The 23,761-nt window shown below is 44.0% G+C and overlaps 1 protein-coding gene across 1 annotated transcript in view; it reads left to right on the forward strand.

Annotated features, from left to right (window-relative positions):
* Positions 1 to 20,450, forward strand: part of tpo (thyroid peroxidase) — a 128,648-nt gene extending 108,198 nt beyond the window's left edge. Inside the window, exons 11-13 of the mRNA XM_070884180.1 lie at positions 15,900 to 16,108; positions 17,490 to 17,660; positions 20,299 to 20,450. Coding sequence (XP_070740281.1) covers positions 15,900 to 16,108; positions 17,490 to 17,660; positions 20,299 to 20,450 — 532 coding nt within the window. The remainder of the gene's footprint in view (positions 1 to 15,899; positions 16,109 to 17,489; positions 17,661 to 20,298) is intronic.
* Positions 20,451 to 23,761: the final 3,311 nt, after the last annotated feature.

Raw genomic sequence — 23,761 nt, forward strand, 5'->3', positions numbered from 1 at the left:
GTTAAAGCACACACCTGCACCCAGTAAATCACACCCTTGTAATGTAAAACAAACAAAACACAGTAGAACACACACCCTGGCCCAACTAAACAGGCCCCTAATGCAAAGTGCCCACGTCTAAAACACCCCTGCTCGGATTCAAAAGTGCACCTCTGAAATCTGTCCAACAAAATGTGCCTATGATCCTTGCAGAAAACCTCCCCACTAAACCCCTAAGGCTTGGATGGCACACACGACACCCTTTCACACTATGCGGTGGTCTTAAAGATGTGTGGGCTGGGATAAATACTCATCAATTACACCTCTGGCTTACTCGCTGCTTCTCCCAGTGAGGTGTATCTTTTGGGTCTGTACCGATCTGTGGTATTCAAATCCAGTAACAAGGTCAGCTTCCCAGTCGAAATAGCGAGGCTCCCTTTGCTCGTAGATGGTGTTTCTTTTTTCCGTCTCAGACAGAGTGCTCAGTCCTTGTGCGTTGAACGACGCAAGCAGGCACAGAAGAGGGGAGAGAGAGAGAGAGATGGCTGCAAACTGCCGTCTCTTATACTAGCAAAAAGCTTCTTCTCATGCCAAAAGTCAACTATCCGTTTGCCTGAGGTAGTCCAACTGAAAAGCAAGACACATCTCCAGCCTGTCTCTTTGTTACTGGGCCTCTTCCTGTGGATCTGACTCCGCAAAGTCTGGGTAGCCACATCATTTCCTTTGTCGTTCGATGGCCTGAGCACCAGCCACTTTACTTAATGTCTCACAGATGGGTTCCTATTATATGACAAAAGGCGCCCATCAAACATGATGTTCCTGCTTTCAGCCATTGGCCCATCCCCGCCCAGCTGATGTGTATTCCTGTGGGACAAGTTTGGACCTGTCCCACTTCAGCTTTCTGCTCTTCTGCAGTAACAGAAAATATGTCCAAGCAAAGTCCAAAACTTAATCCAAACATGTGTTTTTGCCGAATTCTTACAATGCTATAGACAGGGCTAAGAGATCCCACAACCAAAGGATCAGATCAAAGCTCTGCAGTCCTGCCACATCCAGTCATGAATATTGGTAGACTATTAAAGAACTGATGGGAGGAGGAGGCTTCATGAATATCTCCATCCCTAATGATGGTGGAGCCCAGCACATTAGTGCAAAAAACAAGGCTGAAAGGTTTGCAACCATCTTCAGCCAGAAGTGCAGTGTGCATGATCCATATCGGCCTCCTGCTGAGGACCCCACCATCACAGATGCCAGTCTTCAGCCAATTCAATTCACTCTACGTGATATCAAGAAACAGCTGTGCGCACTGGAAACATCAAAGGCTATGGGCTCTGGCAATATTCTGGCTGTCGTGCTAAAGAATTATGCTCCAGAACTAACCACACCTCAAGCCAAGCTGTTCCAGTACAGCTACAACACTGGCATCTACCGAACAATGTGGAAAACTTCCAAGGTATGTTCTGTCCACAAAAAAAAAGACAAATCCAATCTGGTCAATTACCGCCCCATCAGTCTACACTCAATCATCCATCAGCAAAGTGATGGAAGGTGTCGTTGACAGTGCTATCAAGCGACATTCACTCACCAACAACCTTCTCATCGATATTCAGTTTGGGTTCCATCAGGACCACTCAGCTCCAGACCTCGTTGGTCCAAACATGGACAAAAGAGCTGAATTTCAGAGGTGAGATGAGAATGACTGCCCTTGGCATCAAGGCAGGATTTGACCGAGTGTGACATCAAGAAGCAAGAAGCGCTAGTAAAATTGAAGTCAATGGGAATCAGGGGAAAGACTCTCCACTGGCTGGAGTCACACCTAGCAAAAAGGAAGATGGTTGTGGTTGTTGGAGGTCAATTATCTCAGCCCCAGGACATTGCTGCAGGAGTTCCTCAGGGAAGTGTCCTCGGCCCAACTATCTTCAGCTGCTTCATCAATGACCTTCAGTCTATCATAAAGCCAGAAGTGGGGATGTTCACTGATGATTGCACAGTGTTCAGTTCCATTCACAACTCCTCAGATAATAAAGCAATTGAAGCCCGCATGCAGCAAGACCTGGAGGATATTCAGGCTTGCACTGATAAGTGACAAGTAACATTCGCGCCACACAAGTGCCAGGCAACAATTGTCACCAACAAGAGAGCATTTACCACTGCCCCTTGACATTCAACAGGCATTACCATTGCCAAAACCCCCAACATCAACATCCTAGGGGTCACCATTAACCAGAAACTTAATTGGACCAGCCACATAAATACTATGGCAACAAGTGCAGGTCAGAGGCTGAGTATTCTGCGGCGAGTGTCTCATCTGCTGACTACCCAAATACTTTCCACCATCTACAAGATACAAATCAGGAGTGTGATGGAATACTCTCCACTTGCCTGGATGAGTGCAGCTGCAACAACACTCAAGAAGCTCGACAGCATCCAGGACAAAGCAGCCCGCTTGATTGGCACCCCATTTACCACCTTAAACATTCACTCCTTCCATCACCGGCACACCGTGGCTGCACTGTGTACCATCTACAAGAAGCACTCAGCAACTCGCCAAGGCTTAGAACATAAGAACGTAAGAAATAGGGGCAGGAGTAGGGCATACGGCCCCTCGAGCCTGCTGCGCCATTTAATACGATCGTGGTTGATCCGATCATGGACTGAGGTCCACTTCCCTGCCCGCTCCCCATAACACCTTAATCCCTTATCTGTTAAGAAACTGTCTATCTCTGTCTTAAATTTATTCAATGTCCTAGCTTCCACAGCTCTCTGAGGCAGTGAATTCTACAGATTTACAACCCTCTGAGAGAAGAAATTTCCCTTCATCTCACTTTTAAATGGACGGCCCCTTATTCTAACATCATGCCCTCTAGTTCTAGTCTCCCCTATCAGTGGAAACATCTTCTCTGCATCCACCTTGTCAAGACCCCTCATAATCTTATACGTTTCGATAAGATCACCTCTCATTCTTCTGAATTCCAATGAGTAGAGGCCCAACCTACTCAACCTTTCCTCATAAGTCAACCCTCTTATCTTCGGAATCAACCGAGTGAACCTTCACTGAACTGCCTCCAAAGCAAGTGTATCCTTTTGTAAATATGGAAACAAAAACTGTACGCAATATTCCAGGTGTGGCCTCACCAATACCCTGTATAACTGTAGCAAGACTTCCCTGCTTTAAACTCCATCCCCTTTGCAATAAAGGCCAAGATTCCATTGGCCTTCCTGATCACTTGCTGTACCTGCATGCTAACCTTTTGTGTTTCATGCACCAGAAAACATAGAAACATAGAAAATAGGTGCAGGGAGTAGGCCCTTCGAGCCTGCACCACCATTCAATATGATCATGGCGCAGGAGGGCAGGACAGTACCTCCGAAACCCACGACCTTTACCACCTAGAAAGACAAGGGCAGCAGACGCATGGGAACTCCATCGCCTCAAACTTCCTCTCCCATATAGCGCCGTTCCTTCATCGTTGCTGGATCAAAATCCCAGAACTCCCTCCCTAACAGCACTGTGGGAGTACCTTCACCACATGGACTGCAATTGTTCAAGAATTCAGCTCACCACCTCCTTCTCAAGGGCAATTAGGGATGGGTAATAAATGCTGGCCTTGCCAGCGATGCCACCATCCTAAGAACGAATAAAAATAAAGCTGCCCATGATTTTTCGTCCATTCATTTTAATGGGAAATTTATGTGGGCAGTGCTTCCTGTTGCATGCAGCCTCTGGGTGAGCTTTTCTGCCAGCACCGCAAACTCAGACAATTCCCCCCATAGGCTGAGCAAAGTCTGTAATAGGATGGATTTTACATGGTCAATGGAAGGAACATACTTGATGGGTTGAATGGCCTTTTCTGGCTCATTTCTTTCTTATGATATTGTTGTGTCACAACCAGGCACAAAAGGATCACTATGTAACTCCCACTTTTAATTAGCCAATACAAAACATTCATATTTAATAGCAGTAGACTATGAGTTGTGTCTTGTGGCTATGAGTGATCAGTTTGTTGTGAAGTCTTCGATCTCCTGGTGGGGATTATTTTCTGCCTCTGTTCTGCGCTTATCTTCTTGTGCCTGCTTCAAGGCAAGGCCTTGTTGCAGGATAAAAATGTGAATGATGCATCAGGCAACAATATTTTGGAAAACCTTGGGTGAGATGTACTATAGCACTTCCCCAATCCACCTAAGCTTCTCAAACTCCCCTTTTGGATGCCAAGAACTAGCAGCATGTGCCTCATTATATCACTCTTCAGGTCTTGCCTATGGTCTCTCAATGAGGTAAGCAGCATATAGCTTTGGTCTCCGGTAGTCATCCATTTAATCTTCCTTTCCCTTGAACTAATGGTCACCCTAGATTGTCATAAAATGATTGAATCATGGCAACTGCCAGGGTAAAAGACATTCTCCTACTGTATTCTGTACCTTTACTCACAGAAAAGCTGTACATTCATCAAGTGGTATTTCTTTCTATTCGTGAAGAGGTGGAATTGGGACCTATATGGGCATATGTGTGCAATCAATAATGGCCTGTACTTTGGGGAATCCGGACAGATTGTAAAGGAGAAAGGGTCTCTCATGTTGTTATGTTTTAATCTATGAGAAACTAAATGAATTTACTGGCCTGGACAAACAAAGCATCGCTGACAAACATGATGAAACAATGCATTGCAAGTTGGAGCATTTAGTAGATACCTCCTCCTGCTGCTTGGAAGAATCTAAGGGTATCGAAGTTCAGTGCAGTTGTTACCTTTATAACCACTAACAGCCAACACTGGAAGTAGTGACTAGGGGCCCAAGTTTCCCCAGGAGGTGCTTCGTTTTTTTTGGAGCAACTAGATTTTTTTTGAGTAATATAAAAATCGCAATTCTCCCCATTTATTTTCCTCCAGTGTAAGTGAGTTAGTTAGGTTTTTTTTTTAAGTTACGTTTTTTTTCCAAAGGGGGACGTTACCAACCACTTACGCCTGTTTTGGCCATTTAAGCAAGTTTGGCCAGCTAAAAGTTACTCCAAACTAACTTAGGCCAGCGTATGTGCCCGCTCAGAAAAACCTTGCGGTGAATTAAGAAATCAGCACAGGTAACCAGAGATGGGGGGTGGGGGGAGGGGGGGGAGGGAAGTGTAGTAGCAATATTAGCCAAAACAGATCCTAGAAACTGCTATTTTTTCATGAAAAGTATGTGATTGAACAAGTGTTCTTTTTACCAAAGAGTTACATTAACTAGTTTCTATATTAAACTGAGACACAGGGGGCTGGGGGGGGGGGGGGGGTGGGAGGCGGCGGAGAGTCACGGGGCGGGAAGGCAGCGGCCGGCCTGTGCAGCAGGCCACTCAGCCCGGGATAGGGGTGGCGAGCATCGGGGCGCGCTGGGGACGCACTGGGAGGAGCTACTTTTACAAAGGTAAACAACAAATTCATAGCATATAGATGGTGACCTTTCATTCATTTCCTTTAAAGAGCAGGTTAGCATATCAACTGTAGATATATTACTGTTACATGTTCACATATTATTCAATTAATTCAATCAATTCACTTGTTAATTCTGAAATGAAGTGTGATGTGATGCTCCGCTGCTTTTGAAAGATGGAAGAAAGTTCCTGTGGAGGCATAGAATAAATCCAGCAATTTACAGAAAGCTTTCTGTTCATTATCCTGAGCTCGCTATCAGAAACTTACCTAGAAATCAGAGCCACTGAGTGTGATCTAAATTACAAAGGCCAAAGTAGAAAAGACCCAAAAACATCAAACACGAATCTTATAGCGCCATAGTGGGGCAGCTAATAAACAGATTTGATGAGTATAACAGTGGCAGGCCACTTGGCCCGGGATAGGGGCGGCGAGCATCGGGATGCGCAGGGAGGGCGAGGAGCTACTGCGCATGTGCGCAGACTCCACTGCGCATGCGCACAGCTGCCAGCACCGTTTTCGGTGCTGGGCTGCAGCTCTGCCCCCCACTTAAACAGAAACGCCAGGTCAGGACCAGGGAGACACAGAAGAGCTGCCAGAATACGCAGTAAGTTTTTTGGCGCCAGTTTGAGTGCACAAAGTCGGCACATCTCGTGTTAGTGCACCGGAAAAAGGGGTTGGGGAAATTTGGGCCCTAGGTCTGGCTGCAGGGGTGTGCCCAGATGTGTTACAACCTCCTTTGGAGATCACATAAGAACATAAGAAATACGAGCAGGAGTAGGTCATTCAATGAGATCAGGGCTGATCTTCTACCTCAACTCCACCTGCCTGCACTGTCCCCATATCCTTTGATTTCCTTAATATCCAAAAATCTATCAATTTCTGTCTTGAATATAGTCAACAACTGAGCTTCCATAGCCCTCTGAGGTAGGGAATTCCAAACATTCAAAACCTCCTGAGTGAAGAAATCGCTCCTCATCTCAGTCCTAAATGGCCGACCTCTTATTCTGAGACTGTGACTCCTGGTTCTAGATTCCCCAGCCAGGGGAAACACCCTCCCTGCATCTATCCTGTCAAGCCCTGTAAGAATTGTGTATGTTTGAATGAGATCGCCTCTCATCCTCTCGAGAGAATATAGGCCTAGTCTACTCAATCTCTCCTCATAGGACAATTCCACCCATCCCAGGAATCAGTCTGATGAACCTTCATTGCATTCCCTCCATGGCAAGTATATCCTTCCTTCGGTAAGGAGGCCAAAACTGTACACGATACTCCAGTTGTGGTCTCACCAAGGCCCTCTATAATTGCAGTAAGATGTCTTTATTCTTATACTCAAATCCTCTTGTAATAAAGGCCAATATATAATTTTCTCTCTTAATTGCTTGCTGTACCTGCAAGTTAACTTTCAGTGATTTGAGTATAGGGACACCCAGATCCCTCTGAACACCGACATTTCCCAATCTCTCACCATTTAAAAAATATTCTGCCTTTCTATTTTTCCTACCAAAGTGGATAACTTCACATTTCTCCACATTATATCCCATTGCCATGTTCTTGCCCACTCACTTAGCCTGTCTATATCACCTTGAAGCCTCTTTGCATCCTCCTCACAACTTACATTCCCACACCGCTTTGCATCATCAGTAAACTTGGATATATTACATTTGGTCCAAATCATTGATAAAAATTGTGAATAGCTGAGGCCCAAGCACCGATCCTTGCGGTACCCCACTAGTTACAACCTGCCAAACTGAAAATGACCCGTTTATTCCTACTCTCTGTTTTCTGTTCGTTAATCAATCCTCAATCCATGCTAGTATATACCCCCAATCCCATGAGCCCTAATTGTGTTTAATAACTTCTTGTGTGCACATTATCAAATGCCTTCTGAAAATCCAAATACACCACATCCACTGGCTCTCCCTTACCTATTCTGCTAGTTACCACCTCAAAAGTCTCTGACAGATTTGTCAAACATGATTTCCCTTTCATAAATCCGTGTTGTCTCGGCCCAACCTTATTATAATTTTCTAAGTGTCTTGTTACCACATCCTTAATAATAGATTCTAGCATTTTCCCTACTACTGATGTCAGGTTAACTGGTCTGTAGTTCCCCGTTTTCTCTCTCCCTTCTTTCTTAATCTTCACATATCTACATGTGGTCGTTTTCAGACATGTCCAGGATCAATTGTCTAGCTCTGTACACAAGAATTTGTAAAATAAAGGCAGGCCCTAACTGAGTTTCTAAGATGTAAATACATCTGTCTGACATGCCTCTTCTAATGTTCAATCTCCTGCAAAAAAATACCCAGAGGGACATCCAGACAGGCAACATGCAATCTTATATCCCTGGAGAAATAAACAAAAATAGAAGATTTTAGGAAACTGACAAAAAAGTTAATATCTTGCAAAACAGCTAAAATACAAATAGAGATGTGCTAAAATAAGTGGAAAATGACATGTCATATATGTGAAATAACTTTAAATGAATCAGGCTACTTTATAAGCACAGATGTAACATGAGAGAAGGAATTTCTCTTTCAGCATCTGTTTTGTATGGGTGCTGAATGCCCTGAGAGCTCTTCAGGGATTCCAATCACATTAAGGACATAGGGCTAGATTTTACACTTTTGTGCAGATCGCCCAAATATGGGCGTTATTTCCGGCGTGGGCGATAAAAATGGGCTTTCAGATCGCCGGCGTGTCGCCCGTTCTCAAAGCCCTTGGTCTCCATATTTGAAATTGAACGTTACCACGAGCGATATGAAATGTGTGGTAGCGTTAACTTTCGCTGACCTTCTGCCATAAAATGTCGGCGTCCTTAGCAACGGCATGGCAACGCTCGTTTCCCGCGATTCAGGAGGTCAGGGGTTGCCATTACATGCGCAAAAGAGGAGACAGAGAGAGAGGGAGCTGGGAGGGACTGAAAGAGTGTGTGGGTGTGGTGTGTGCGTGGTTGGCTGTTGTGGGAGGCACGAGATTGACCAGCAGCAAAAAGCCGACTAAGCACCAAGAACATAGTTGGCACCGAGTTTTTGTCCAACAAATAATATATAACATGGAAGGGATGGAGGAGGCCCTGGAGCTGGTAGCCAGGAACACTGGTGGCAGAGGGCTCCCAGTGGTCCCGGAGCACAGCACTGCACCCCAAGGTGCCGCACCCCCATTGACAACGGCACATGAGAGCCAGGAGTAACATTCTGCTTCTGGCTTGGAGCACGTTCCCACCTTGGGACCATCATCTCCCGTATCCGTCCAAGCAGAGGTTCAGCCGTCATCCCCCCCCTCCACCCCCCACCCTGAGGAGCTCCTCGGCCAGGTGGCTTGGAGTCAGGAGGGGAAGGGGAAAGGGTAGAGGTGGGGAGGAGAAGCGGCGGGGGGTGGGGGGGAAGGATTATTTTTTACAGAAATACTTATGATTTCAGACAAATGTTCGGTTTAAATGTTTTTTATTTAACAAAACGTTGTTGTGGATTGGCTCAGATAGCTGCACCGTTACACGCTGGTGATTCCTTAACATCAAAGGGTATAATTACACTTAACTTCAATCAACTTAAACTTTAACTGTCATCAAGGTGATGCCCACCATTGATGAATGACCTGCACACCTAGCAGTGTGTCAGCCTTGTAAATACCACCAACCTTCTTTCAGGCAAAGCGCTCATTTATGAGCTCCTGACGTCAGAGTCTTGCAGTTATCATGCAACCACGGGCCCTGTCCTGCGGTCTACAGGGGGGCGGGGGCATGGCTTCAGCAGCAGCCTGATTGTCGGGCCCGATGTCAGCATCCACCTCCTTGTCCTCCTCTCTCTCCTGAGGTGGACTGTCAGACCCTTCTGGCAATTCTTGTCCCCTCCTGATAGCCAAGTTGTGCAGCATGGAGCACATCACCACGAATTGAGCTACTTGCTCAGGGTGGTATTGGAGCTCGACTCCTGAGTGGTCCAGGCATCTAAAGCATTGCTTCAGCACTCCATGGGGGGTCATCAGCCAGGTGGCGAGGCCATATCCTTTGTCACCAAGCATCAAGCATTGACCTTGTGGCTGATTGTTAAACAAGTCAGATACAGTGCTCTCACGCAGGATGTGAGCATTATTATAATACCCGGAAATTTAGCATTCACTGCCATAATAATTTTCTGGTGGTCGACAATGAGTTGCACATTCAGGGAGTGGAATCCCTTGCGGTTCCTGAAAACCTCTGCATCCTGAAAAGGTGCCCGCATCGCGGTGTGCATACAGTCTATTGCTCCCTGCACCTTGGGGAAGTTAGGAATTCGGTAGAATCCTAAAGCCCTCTCAGTCTGAGCCTCCCTGGTCATAGGGAAGCTGATAAAGTCCATCCTGTGTGCGTACAGGACTTCACTGACCTATCTAAAGCAGCAATGTGTGGCATGCTGAGACAGACCGCAAATGTCGCCAGCTGAGGCCTGAAAAGAACCCGAGGCATAGAACGACAGTGCCGCGGTGACTTTGTTCTCGATGGACAGTGCAGTACTGATGGTTCTGGCAGGCTGCAGATCTCGCCTTATGAGCTGACATACTTCAGTGATAACCTCTTTGTGGAAGCACAGTCTCCAAAGGCAGGTGTTATTGGACAAGTTGAGATAAGACCGCTTCTCCCTGTACTTGCAGGGGGTGTAACGTCTGGTCCTCCTCATCAGTCTGGCACATCTTACATTGGGCACATGATGATGTGGAGCATACCTTCTGCCATCTCAAGTCTGCAGCATATAATTGGTCATCAAGAGAGGGTGTGAAAGGACAGGCCCCATTCCAATAGTTATCTGTTTTTCACCGATTGGTCACAAAGAATGAATGTCCTGACAAAAACACCTATTAAATTCATTCACAGAATGATAAAGATGTTTGTTCAAATGTTCAGATCACCTTCAAAGACTCCAGAGTACATCCAAACTCCCCTGAGGTTGAAGCAGAGCAGCCTTTTAAATGATGTGACATGTGATTTAGAACATGGCGACCATACCGCTGTGAGTAGTTCCGGTTAGTTCCACTTTTTCCCTGCGTTTATTTGGGCAAGCGATATTATGGGCAAGATATGTGCAAGGTGATGAAAGTGACGCTGTGCGATCTCTTGGGCGTTATTTTCGGCAAATGTGATCTTTATGACAAAATAAAGTGGGTGGTCGGTATTATTGAATCTCGGCGTTAGTTACTGGCTAAATGGGCGATAGATGAACGTTATACGTCATTTCAGCGTTAAAATGGACGTTAAGTGGACATTATGCATGCAAAAAAAGTGGAAAATCTAGCCCACAGTCTTAACGTGCGTAGTTCTCATGGACTTAGGGGCCAAAATTGGCCCCTTCTTTAAGGTCTATTGGTAATGGGGCAGTAAGGCGGAAAGGACATTTGGAAAAGCAAAACTCGGCCAGGCAGAGTCAACAAGGATTTATGAAGGGGAAGTCATGTTTGACAAATTTACTGGACTTCTTTGAGAATGTAATGAACAGGGTGGATAAAGGGGAACCAGTGGATGTGGTGTATTTGGTCTTCCAGAAGGCATTTGACAAGGTGCCATATAAAAGGTTACTGCACAAGATAAAAGTTCACGGGGTTGGGGGTAATATATTAGCATGGATAGAAGATTGCCTAAAAAACAGAAAACAGAGAGTCGGGATAAATGGTTCATTTTCTGGTTTGCAACCAGTAACTAGTGGGGTGCCGCAGGGATCAGTGTTGGGACCCCAACTATTTACAATCTATATTAACGACTTGGAAAAAGGGATTGAGTGTAACGTAGCCAAGTTAGCTGATGATATAAAGATGGGCAGAAAAGCAATGTGTGAGGAGGGAAGAGAAAATCTTCAAAAGGACATAGACAGGCTAAGTGAGTGGGCAAAAATTTGGCAGATGGAGTATAATGTTGGAAAGTGTGAGGTCATGCACTTTGGCAGAAAAAAATCAAAGAGCAAATTATTATTTAAATGAAGAAAGATTGCAAAGTGCTGCAGTACAGCGGGACCTGGGGGTACTTGTGCATGAAACACTAACGGATAGTATGCAGGTACAGCAAGTGATCAGGAAGGCCAATGGAATCTTGGCCTTTATTGCAACGGGGATGGACTTTAAAAGCAGGGAAGTCTTGCTACAGCTATACAGGTTATTGGTGAGACCACACCTGGAATACTGCGTGCAGTTTTGGTTTCCATATTTACGAATGGATATACTTGCTTGATTCCAGAGATGAGAGGGATGACTTAAGGTTGAGGAACGGTTGAGTAGTTTGGGCCTCGACTCATTGGAATTCAGGAGAATGAGAGGTGATCTTACAGAAACATATAAGATTATGAGGAGGCTTGACAAGGTGGATGCAGAGAGGATGTTTCCACTGATGGGGGAGATTAGAACTAGAGGGCATGATCTTAGAATAAGGAGCCGCCCATTTAAAACTGAGATAAGGAGAAATTTTTTCTCTCAGAGGGTTGTAAATCTATGGAATTCGCTGCCTCAGAGAGCTGTGGAAGCTGGGTCATTGAATAAATTTAAGACAGAAATAGACAGTTTCTTAAACGCTAAGGGGATAAGGAGTTATATAGAAACATAGAAACATAGAAAATAGGTGCAGAAATAGGCCATTCGGCCCTTCGAGCCTGCACCGCCATTCAATGAGTTCATGGCTGAACATGAAACTTCAGTACCCCATTCCTGCTTTCTTGCCATACCGCTTGATCCCCTGAGTAGTAAGGACTACATCTAACTCCTTTTTGAATTTATTTAGTGAATTGGCCTCAACAACTTCCTGTGGTAGAGAATTCCACAGGTTCATCACTCTCTGGGTGAAGAAGTTTCTCCTCATCTCGGTCCTAAATGGCTTACCCCTTATCCTTAGACTGTGACCCCTGGATATAATAAAACTTGAATTTTTGGAAACCATTTGATATAGTTTCATACAAGGACTTTCTAAAGGATGTCAATATTATGGAATAAATGACAATTAACTAACTCGCTTAATAATAAGATAAGGACGAATTTAAAAGCTTTATTTTGGAGTGGTGAAGTGAAGCTCCAAAAGGGTCCACTGTGGACCTCCTGCTCTTCACACTATTCATTCCTGAGAGTACTTTTTTCGGACATACCATTTGCATTTAAAACTAAGCAACATGCCCAAGTAAAGGATATGAAGATTGATAGCACTCCGATGGGTCTGCTCCAAACAAACAGACAGACTAGGGAAGATGGATGGATGTTATTCTGGATAAATTTGGAGGACTGCACATTAGATAAATCAACAGATGCCTTTCCTTCAAGGAAGAACACCAGTAGTTTGCACTTTACCAACACAGAAAGTTAAGTAAAGTTGACCAACAACTTCAAAAAAGCTGACAACTCAAAAAGCTGCCAGGGCAACTGAAAATATGGTAATGCTTGATGGGCAAAAGAACAACCAACTAGGAATGGCTTTCCAATAAGGGACAGGCCAATAGTTCAATCATCAGAGTTACAATGGGATCAGTTTCTATCCCTGTGAGGAGTAAGCCTCAAGTGCTCAAACCTGAAAGTTGTTTGGGCTTCCTGACTGTCCCATTGGGTATATCATTGGCAGTCCCTCGGAATCGAGGAAGACTTACTTCCACTCTAAAAATGAGTCCATAGGTGGCTGAACAGTCCAATACGAGAACCACAGTCCCTGTCACAGGTGGGACGCATAGTCGTTAAGGGAAAGGGTGGGTGGGATTGGTTTGCCGCACACTCTTTCCGCTGCCTGTGGATGACACTAAGTTGGGTGGCAGTGTGAGCAGCGAGGAGGATGCTATTAGGCTGCAGAGTGACTTGGATAGGTTACGTGAGTGGGCAAATGCATGGCAGATGAAGTATAATGTGGATAAATGTGAGGTTATCCACTTTGGTGGTAAAAACAGAGAGACAGACTATTATCTGAATGGTGACAGATTAGGAAAAGGGAAGGTGCAACGAGACCTGGGTATCATGGTACATCAGTCATTGAAGGTTAGTATGCAGGTACAGCAGGCGGTTAAGAAAGCAAATGGCATGTTGGCCTTCATAGCGAGGGGATTTGAATACAGGGGCAGGGAGGTGTTGCTACAGTTGTACAGGGCCTTGGTGAGGCCACACCTGGAGTATTGTGTACAGTTTTGGTCTCCTAACTTGAGGAAGGACATTCTTGCTATTGAGGGAGTGCAGCGAAGATTCACCAGACTGATTCCCGGGATGGCGGGACTGACCTATCAAGAAAGACTGGATCAACTGGGCTTGTATTCACTGGAGTTCAGAAGAATGAGAGGGGACCTCATAGAAACGTTTAAAATTCTGACGGGTTTAGACAGGTTAGATGCAGGAAGAATGTTCCCAATGTTGGGGAAGTCCAGAACCAGGGGTCACAGTCTGAGGATAAGGGGTAAGCCATTTAGGACCAAGATGAGGAGAAACTTCTTCACCCAGAGAGTGGTGAACCTGTGGAATTCTCTACCACAGAAAGTAGTTGAGGCCAATTCACTAAATATATTCAAAAGGGAGTTAGATGAAGTCCTTACTACTCGGGGGATCAAGGGTTATGGCGAGAAAGCAGGAAGGGGGTACTGAAGTTTCATGTTCAGCCATGAACTCATTGAATGGCGGTGCAGGCTAGAAGGGCTGAATGGCCTGCTCCTGCACCTATTTTCTATGTTTCTATGTTTCTATGTGTACAGTTTTGGTCTCCTTAACCAAGGAAGGATATACTTGCCGAAGAGGGAGTGAAATGAAGGTTCAGCAGACTGATTCCTGGGATGGGAGGATTGTCCTATGATGAGAGATTGAGTAGACTAGGCCTATATTGCCTAGAGTTTAGAAGAATGAGAAACATATAACTTTCTTATAGGGCTTGACAGGGTGGATGTAGGGAGGATGTCTGCCCCTGGCTGGGGAGCTAAGAACTAGAGGTCACAGTCTCAGAATAAGGTGATTTAGGACTGATGAGGAGAAATTTCTTCACTGAAATGTTTGTGCATCTTTGGAATTCTCTACCCAAGAGGGCTGTGGATGCTCAGTTATTGAGTATATTTCAAGACAGAGATCGATAGATTTTTGGATACCAAGGGATATGGGGATAGTCCAGGAATGTATAGTTGATATAGAATATCAGCCATGATCTTATTGCATGGTGGAGCAGGCTCAAAGGGTTGAATGGCCTACTCCTGCTCCAATTCTTATGTTCTTATGTACTACTGACAGCTCCCTGTGGAATATGACACCCTCCTTCCATTCTTTAGCCAATTGTTCAGTTCCCTATGTAGGTACACCTCAATGTTTTCCGATTTCTTTATTGATAGTGTTGAGCCTCTCTGCAAACTGGCCACACTGGTGTAAGGGTTACACATTTTGTGATCAAGGCACAGCAAGAGGTCACAGACTAAAATGGTTTAAAAAGAAAAACCTGTGGGACTGTTGGGCGGGAGAAAGAGCACCAGCCTGAGTCAGGTGGTGACTCATAACTGATTAATACAATTTCTGTGGTCAGGAGCGAGACCCGATTAACTTCGAGACAAAGGGTTTTGATAAATCAAGCAGAGAAGCCCATGGATTAATTAGCCAGAGGGGAAAAAACAGTTTCATACAGAAACTACAAGTCTGCGAAAACCCTTGACCACAAAAGATCCCATAAGGTGTGTATTTTTGGATAGTGGCCCACAAAAGAAAAGGAGTTATCTTTTGCCCTGCTGATACCATGCACAGAATGAGGTGCGAATTGTGGCCATCCAAACAGATCCAGACCCATCATCACAGCCACCGAGACTCATCCAGATGCATTAACTGAAAGCAGCCCAGCAGGAGACTTGTATAATCAAATGGATTATATATATGAAGGAGCTCACAGAAGTAAAACAGGTCAGAACCACAGCTCAGAACAATAGCGCAGAACAACAGGTCGAAGAAACACCTCAGAACATCAGGTCAAAGGTATAACAACCATGAAGCAAGCAGGTGGGACCCATCATCTTCTCTTGCTCCACGAGCCTACAATTGACAACAGCAGCAACTGGTTGGATGGGTGATTGTATGTCTTCGATCAATCTCTAAGAAGTCTTGTTCTGTCATTTTTAGTTGGTTTTTGTGCAATAAACTAACGGTTAGGTTTAAGCCTAAACTTTGCGTTACATGGAGTCCTTCCTGTAATTCCCGAGGTCTATGAATCAAAGTAGAGTAGAAAATGAACACCCTACACTCGTCAACTGATAGTGCAGCTTATGTGACCAGAAGTGCTGCTCAAAGCCTTCAATAATGACTGCAGTATGTATAATAAGTAAATAAATGTGATAAATAATGCTGCTAAAAGTAAGAAAAAGAATTGACCAACGTTCCTAATTGGTATATGATGAAAGTAATGTGAGGTGAAATAGTTTGAAACTAATCCCAGATGACAACCAAGTGTTCAGGTTTGATGCTCGTGATTTCTGTTATCATTTGAAACCCTGGGGGGGGCGGTGCGGGGACAGTGTTTGTACTCACTCCTCCTCTGTGCTAATAATGTAACAAAACCTGCTCTCTGCTCCTCAGGTTTTGGTGGGAAAACCCTGGTGTCTTCACATCAGCTCAAAGACATGAACTTTCCCAACATTCATTGTCCCGTGTCATTTGTGACAACACTGCAATCACTGAGGTGCCATTGGATGCTTTCCGATTAGGACAGTTCCCACAAAGTTTTGTACAGTGTGATCAAGTTCGTGGGCTAAACCTTCAGGCATGGCTTGAAAATCCTCAACAAGGTACATTTACTGTTACATCTTGCTGTTACACACTTTTTGCTTGCATGCCAGGCTGTCATATCCCTCAGAAGGGCAGAAAAAATACAGCTGATCAGCTGAAGCAAATATTCAAATAGAATTGGGAGCCTGATGGGACAGTGCATTAACATGTCTGTAGTTTTGTGGCCACAGAATCAGAGAAGTTTACAGCACCCTTGAAGTCTTATTTTTCAATCTCGTATTTAACTTCTTAAATTCCCTTTGCAAGACCTCAAATGTACTTCTACATTTTATATGGGCCATGGCTTTGGCTGCTTTCTCTCCCTTCCTGGAAGTTTTTCCACCTGTTTCATGATGTCCTGCACCCTGACACCAGAGAGGCAAGATACCATTCAGGACTCCTCGTCATGACTGCAACAAAGGCCTGACTATTCCCCTGACTAGAATCTGCTACAACTACCTTACTTTTGTGGTCCATCCGCTTTTAACCTTCGTGGGTATTCCTCTGCTCCATGTTGCTTCGGATCATTCTCCATTGAGATACTGTCTGCCTCACAGTTGTTCAACATTATGGCCTTGAAATCCTCCCCCCACCCCCTCCACCTCACCCCACCCCTGCCCCCCACCCTCCCCACCTTGGAGAAACTAGACCAGGGGTGGCGGGGGGAGAGTTAAAATGGAGCAGGGGACTTACCAACTTCTTTCACGCCACGATCTGAACAATTTAAAATTGTAGGCGGTAAGGGCACCTGCCCCATGGGGTCCACTTTAAATTTGCAAATCAGGCTCCAATCATTAAGGCTTTCTCTACTATAGTGTGCACTTAACATGACAGGTAATAGCTTTTGTCTGCATGTATTATCTATCCGATGTAAATAATGGATGAACCCTCAGTGCACCTTTGACGATTTTACTCCTTTGAGTGCAGTCTTCCTTCTAGGAGGCATCAATGAATTTTTTTGTTAATAGCTCCTTCCTGTTGATGTGAATAAGCATGTCAAAGATTGAACAATCATGAAACCACCTGTACAATACGCAGTATTATTCTGCCAATGGCCATTCTAAAGTTTTAACTTGGATTTGATGCGTTATTTTTAACATTAATGCCACAAATTAGCTGATCTCCACACCTTCACTGTTTTGTGAAATATACATTGATTTCTGTTATCAAAAATAATAATTTCAAACAGCTATTGAAAAAGAAGTTAGGGGATTTAATAAGCTATAGGCAGAAATGAAGAAGATATTATAGCTACAAAGGTCAAAACTGTGCCTATTAAGAAGAAGAAAACCAGGTTAAAAATGATGAGTCATACTGGACAAGTGAAGATCTTGTTAGAAAAATGAATTACGAGATGAATTTGCTTGCTTTACTTGATATCACCAATTTCAATACTTTTAGTTGGATCATGTGGGCCTCCACCACAAATAGAAGATGGAGCATTTGTGCCGTGCACCAGTTCTGGACAATCCATCATTTCATACATCTGTCATCATGGTTTTCGTTTGCTTGGACCAGAGGAGCTGAGCTGCAGCGTCAAGGGATGGAGCAGTGATCCACCAGTCTGCAAAGGTAAAGATTTGTATCTCAGAGTTGTGTACATATTCAATCGTGTAAAACAATCAATCATTGCATCATTTATGTACCCTACATACATATAATCTGAATTGGCCAGGAGATACTTTTTGCTTGCAGAATTACATGGTAATGCTACTGCTCTTTGCAGTCCTATTTTTCTTATTCAGAAGCTAAAAGGATTTGATTTTGAATAAATTACTACTGGTTTTATTGACATAATGATCTGTGCATAACTAGAACAGAACAAAGTCTGCAATATTAAAATTCAATAAATCAAAAAATGGTGTGGAAATGATTGAGTGTTGCACTCAGAAATATAACACAGACTATCATTAATTGTGTTTCGCCTATGATTTGATCAGTTTTATGCGGTTCATGTTTTTCTCCTTAATAATATACAATTTTCTTACAAAATATAAAACAAGCAATACTATTAGTCGCACTGTATGAAGATCCTCAACAGTATGCAAAGCATCTGAGCTGGGCTCCACGAACATCCGCATCCACAACCATGATGGAGCCCAGCACCTGAGAGCAGGAGACACTTACAAGCATCTCCAGGTAAAAGTGCCAAGTGGACACTCCTACAGGGCCTTTTCCTGAGGTCTCCTCCATCATAGATGCCAGTAATCAGTCAATTCAGTTCTATGGTACAATGAAAAGCAGCAGAGTGCACTGGCCACAGCAAAGATTATGGGCCATGACAACATTACATCTATAGTGCTGAAGACCTGTGCACCAGCCTTATCCACTCCCCTACTCCACTGTTCCTGTACAACTAGAACACTGGCATATAACCAAGAATGTGAAAGGTATGAGTTATCCACAAAAAAACATGATGGGCCCGTTACCATCGGAATGTGGCAGCCAGACGGTGGAATCCAATGGCCGCCAATTTCTGGTCGGATGGCCGCTGCCAACCAGATTCAGCAGGGGTTTTTTTCTGGTAGTCCCCACTTCCGCCCCGCCACTGCTGAGCAGCGCTAAGTGTGTCATCAGTGCACGCACCACCAAGACCTTCCCCCACCTCTGTCGATATTCAGGCCGAAAAATCTAATGCCCGCCGAGCAGTGGCCCCGACAGCTTTTTCTGTCAGTGCACCTTTCATTCCATCAGTCAGCTCTGGCTGCGCGGCGGCAATTAAAGGCATTTTGCCGGCCGACTTCCATATCTATTGTGCCCCCTGATTTGGCCGGGCCGCCAACAGGCAGCCTGTCACCCTCTCTTGGGTGCCAGGCCACTGGCCCGGCCGAAACCCTCCCTGGTGGCCCAGTGGCCGATCCTAAAGATTCGCCGAAGGGGAGAGACATGAAGACACACGCACGCACTGACGTCACCACCGCTCCACCACTGAGTGACAGCGGCGGAGACTCCGTCTCGCCTCCACTTCTGCCCCTCACTACCACTTACCGCCACACTTCCGTCCCCATTACGACCGACTTCCTGATCACTTAAAAAAAATGACAAAGACCTGAATATCAATCAAGAGTCGACCTCATCCGAGACGGCGGTTAAAGCACTTCAAAACTGGTAAGTGCGCCAGGTTTCTGACAGGCCTGAATTTCGGTCCCGATATATCTAACCCAGCCAAATACCACCCTATTAGCCTCCTTCCAATCATCAGCAATGGAAGGAATCATCAGTCATGCCATCAAGTGACACATGCTCATCAGTACAAAAACAAAATTCTGCGGATGCTGGAAATCTGAAATAAAAACCGAAAATGCTGGGAATACTCAGGTCAGGCAGCATCTGTGGAGAGAGAAACAGAGTTAATGTTTCAGGTCGATGAATTTTCGTCAGAACTCATCAGGAACCTGCTTAGCGATGCTCAGTTCGTATTCTGTCAGAACCACTCAGCTCTAGATCTCATCACAACTTTGATCCAAACGTGGATTCAAGAGCTGACTACCAGAGAAATGGGGATAGCTGTCTTTAATGTCAAAGCAGCATTCAACTGAGCAAGGCACCACAGGGCCCTAGCAAAACTGAAGTCAGTGGAAGTTAAAAAGAAAAACCCTTTAGTGGATATCTGACACAAAGGAAGTTGATAAACATTGTTAGAGTTCCTCAGTGAAGTGTCCTTGACCCAATTGTCTTCAGCTACTTCATCACTTACCATCTCTCCCCCATGACGCAGTGGATAAAAGTAGTGTGCAAGTGAGGCATATAAACCAGGAGATCATAAGTTCAGTTCCAAGACTCTGTTAACATAACCAATCTCAGAAAAACAAATTTTCATCATTACTCCTAATTTCGAGGGTCACCCTATGACCAAATGTTAGCCTGAACTAACATTTAAATTTGCCTATCTACAGTGGATGAATTTTACAAGTTGCTGGCTGGCATTGTTGAATAGATGATGATAGCAGAATAATGTTTAGGATTAGGGATGGTGATGAAGACAGGACCACCTACAGACACACTTCCCATGTTAGATGAGCATAGACCAAGATTTGATGGCCATCATTGAGAAGTCTGCAGCCTAGACAGCCCCTGCTCTGTTGGGTAATGGTGGAAGCAGGATGGCAGGAGGTAGCAGTTGGGGATCTGTGGAAGCAGATCTTGGGTTTGTGCTTTTATATTTTTTTTGACTGGTTTATAATACTGAAAATATGTATTCTTACTATAGATATTAACGAATGTGAAGATGCAACAAGGCCTGCCTGTCACATCTCTGCAAGCTGTATGAACATCAAAGGAAGTTACACGTGTATCTGCTCTGATCCTTACATCATTTCACAAGATGGACACAGCTGCATTGGTAATATTCAACATCAATAACTCTCTCTGTGGGTGTTGTCATTGAAAGCAAAACCAACTGTTCAGACTTCTATGCCAATAGAACTATTACAGCCACATCATGAGTGAGAGTTGAGTCAAGAGGTAGAAGGTACAGAAAGATCCTGCTTCACCATGCTTGGTTCCAGCTTTCCCCATGTTAGTGAGAATAATGTTAAAAAATTAATTTATCATCTCACTGAAGCAAGACAACAGAGGACAATATGGCTTAGTACTGATCTATCGACCAGTATCTGGGTAAAGAGAGGTCATTCAAATGTACAAGGAATTCAGAAAGTAGGGGTGAATTACAAAGACAATTAAAAGAAGTCAAGGGCACTATGTCATGTAAGATTGTTGAAAACATGAATAAACAATTTTTTCCCTCAAACCAATATGCACCAAACAAAGGGGTCAAGGAAAATATTGGACCTTTAAAAATAAGAACATAAGAAATAGGAGCAGAAGTAGGTCATTTGGCCCATTGAGCCTGCTCTGCCATTTAATAAGATCATGGCTGATCTGATCATGGACTCAGCTCCACTCCCTGCCCATTCCCCATAACCCTTTACTCCCTTATCGCTCAAAAATCTGTCCATCTCTGCCTTAAATATATTCAATGACCCAGCCTCCACAGCTCTCTGGAGCAGAGAATTCCATAGATTTACAACCCTCTGAGAGAAGAAATTCCTCCTCGTCTCAGTTTTAGTGGTAGTGGTAATGGTAGTGGGAAGCTGGGATCCAGGAATCTCAATTATGAACTAGTTATTTCATATCCGCCATTATCCAGGAAAAGAACAAAAGCCTGTCTAAGTCAAATTTCCACCAACTACAGAAATGCAAATAACAAAAGATATACAATTAACCAGATTGGGTGCTTTTAAAACAGTACTGGATCCAGAATGTACATTTAAGAATGATTATGATGATGGAGACATAAATTAGTGAAGCTGTAACTAAGATTACTTTATATTTGTGAATTTTGGAAGAACTTTGTGAGAACAAAATGCCTAACAGCACTTTATTATTTGAAAGAGAACCAAGTAAATATTAGTAAATTTAACATCTGTTGTGGGAAATCATTGAGATTATTTTGATAAAGTACAGAGAATATAGATTCAGGAAAGGAAGATCATGTTTAACTAACCTGCTGGAGTTTTTCAAAGACATTACTGACATGATGGACAGGGAATGGAATTGATATTTCAAGGAGTTAAAGAATAGAAGGTAATTGGGGCGATTTCTCTCCTCGGCGTGATTCCTTCTGGGAACGGATTCGGGTAGTACTTCTACCCACCGGGATGTCCTTGTTGAGACCCTATAATACATTTTCATCTTTACCGCCTTGGCATTAATCCGCTGGAACAGATTGCTCGCCCTTCATAGACCCAGCCCAATTTTTATTTCATTGATTTCAATGGAATGAAAATCAGCTGATTTCGCTAAACGGAGGGCGAACTGCTCCGACAGAGCAGCCAAGGCGATGACGACAAAAATCCATTGCCCATCTTGTTTTCCTTGATGGAGTCCATAACATATGCAGGATGGACTCTCAGCAGTAACTCTGCTGTATGTTTGGAGTCTGCCACTGTGGGCCAGGAAAATACTTTACTGCTGCAACAGCTTGAAGGGACTGACCAAGAACTTTCGAACAGCAATAAGTGTTAAAACCAAAGTAGCACAATATTGATACATAGCTCTCCAGGAAATGTGTTTCAGAGAATCATTATGTTAAAGGATAGGAAGTAGCAGAAGCAGACACATAAAGCAACCTACTGGCCTGACTTTCATACCGCCTGGTCCCTGCTGACAAAGTACAAACATATGGAAATGGTGGGCAGGAAAAGACTAGCTGGCCCATCAAGCCTGCAGCACACGCTTAATAATCAGAAGATCATGACTAGACACTTCCTACCTGTAATGTATTTGCTTCATGGGTTCATTGCTTAAGAATTCATAGCAACACATTGCTGTTAAGAACTAGTTGGTTTATTAACAAAGGTTTAACAATCACACGACACATTACCAGTTCATCCACTAGGCTCACAACTGCATACATCATTGTGGATGGCCTAGACTCAACTGGCTAGGGTTTCATTGAGTCCTGTGAACATCACATGACTGGCTAAGCCACTCATAGTGCAACAGCTCTCTCACAGGTTCATACATTACACTATCCATGCCCACTCCCCCGCCCCTCTGCAGCCATCAGCCATATAATCTCCTGGGTAAGACAAAAATAAAACAGAGGAACTAACAGAGGGAGATTGTGTTAAATGGAACAATAATGCAGCATGCTGATCCAGAAGCAGAACTACTTGTCTAGTCTAGTGAATAAACATATGAAACCATCAGCACAGTTCTTAGCTACAGTAAAAGGCAAATAAGCTATTAGGTTGTGTTAGCAGAAGGGCAGAGTACATCTGAAGAGGTGACATTATTGCTGCATAAAGCACTGGCCAGACCCTATCTAGAGAGCTGAATGTAGTTCTGCTCACCAATTTTATGAAAGGTAATCATTATTGCCTTTGAGAGGGTATGGATGTGAGCAACAAAGATGATTCAGGTATCAATTTATGAGGAACGATCAAGGAGGTTGGGCTTCTTATCTTTGGGCAAGAGGACACTTTGATCCAATTAAAGTTTTCAAGATTATGAAGTAAATGTCCCAAATGGACCCAAACAAATAATTTACTATGATGAGGGTTCAAATACCAGCAGATGCAAATCAGGGAAAGAGTAATGGACGTCTAACAGTAATTTTCCAAGTGCATGGTGGGGGGGGGGTGTTGGCGGGGGCGGGGGGATGGGCGGGGGGGGAGACACCTTGCCTGCTCCAGCTGGCATATCAGTGAAAAATGGGCATGTTTCCTACTCTTTTCCAATATCTATCACCAGCGAGTAAGGCCCCCCGCTGCCAGTATATACTCAGAAAATGACACCCATCATTATCAGTGAAGAGCATTAAAGCAGACAATATAAATTGGTTCAATACACAATTGGATGTTTTTTCTGGAAAGAGAAGGAATTAATGCATATGACGAGAGGGGAGGTAGATGTGATTGAAAGTGTTTTCTGTAACCTGACTTATTCACCAGTTGATTTCTCAAAGCAGAGGCAGTCTCTCAGTTAATGTCAATTTTGTGACATATTATAATTTGTTTAATATTAGCTGACAGCAATATGTAGAAATGCAGAATTAAATGTGTACCGATTCATCATTTTTGCTTGCAGTGCTAAAATTCCGTTTAATTTGAAGCAGATTTCATTTATTTGATAGTACTTAATATTTCATTAACCAGGTAAGTAGAAGT

Source organism: Pristiophorus japonicus, chromosome 7 (genome assembly GCF_044704955.1).
Source record: "Pristiophorus japonicus isolate sPriJap1 chromosome 7, sPriJap1.hap1, whole genome shotgun sequence".
Classification (NCBI taxonomy): Eukaryota; Metazoa; Chordata; class Chondrichthyes; family Pristiophoridae; genus Pristiophorus; species Pristiophorus japonicus.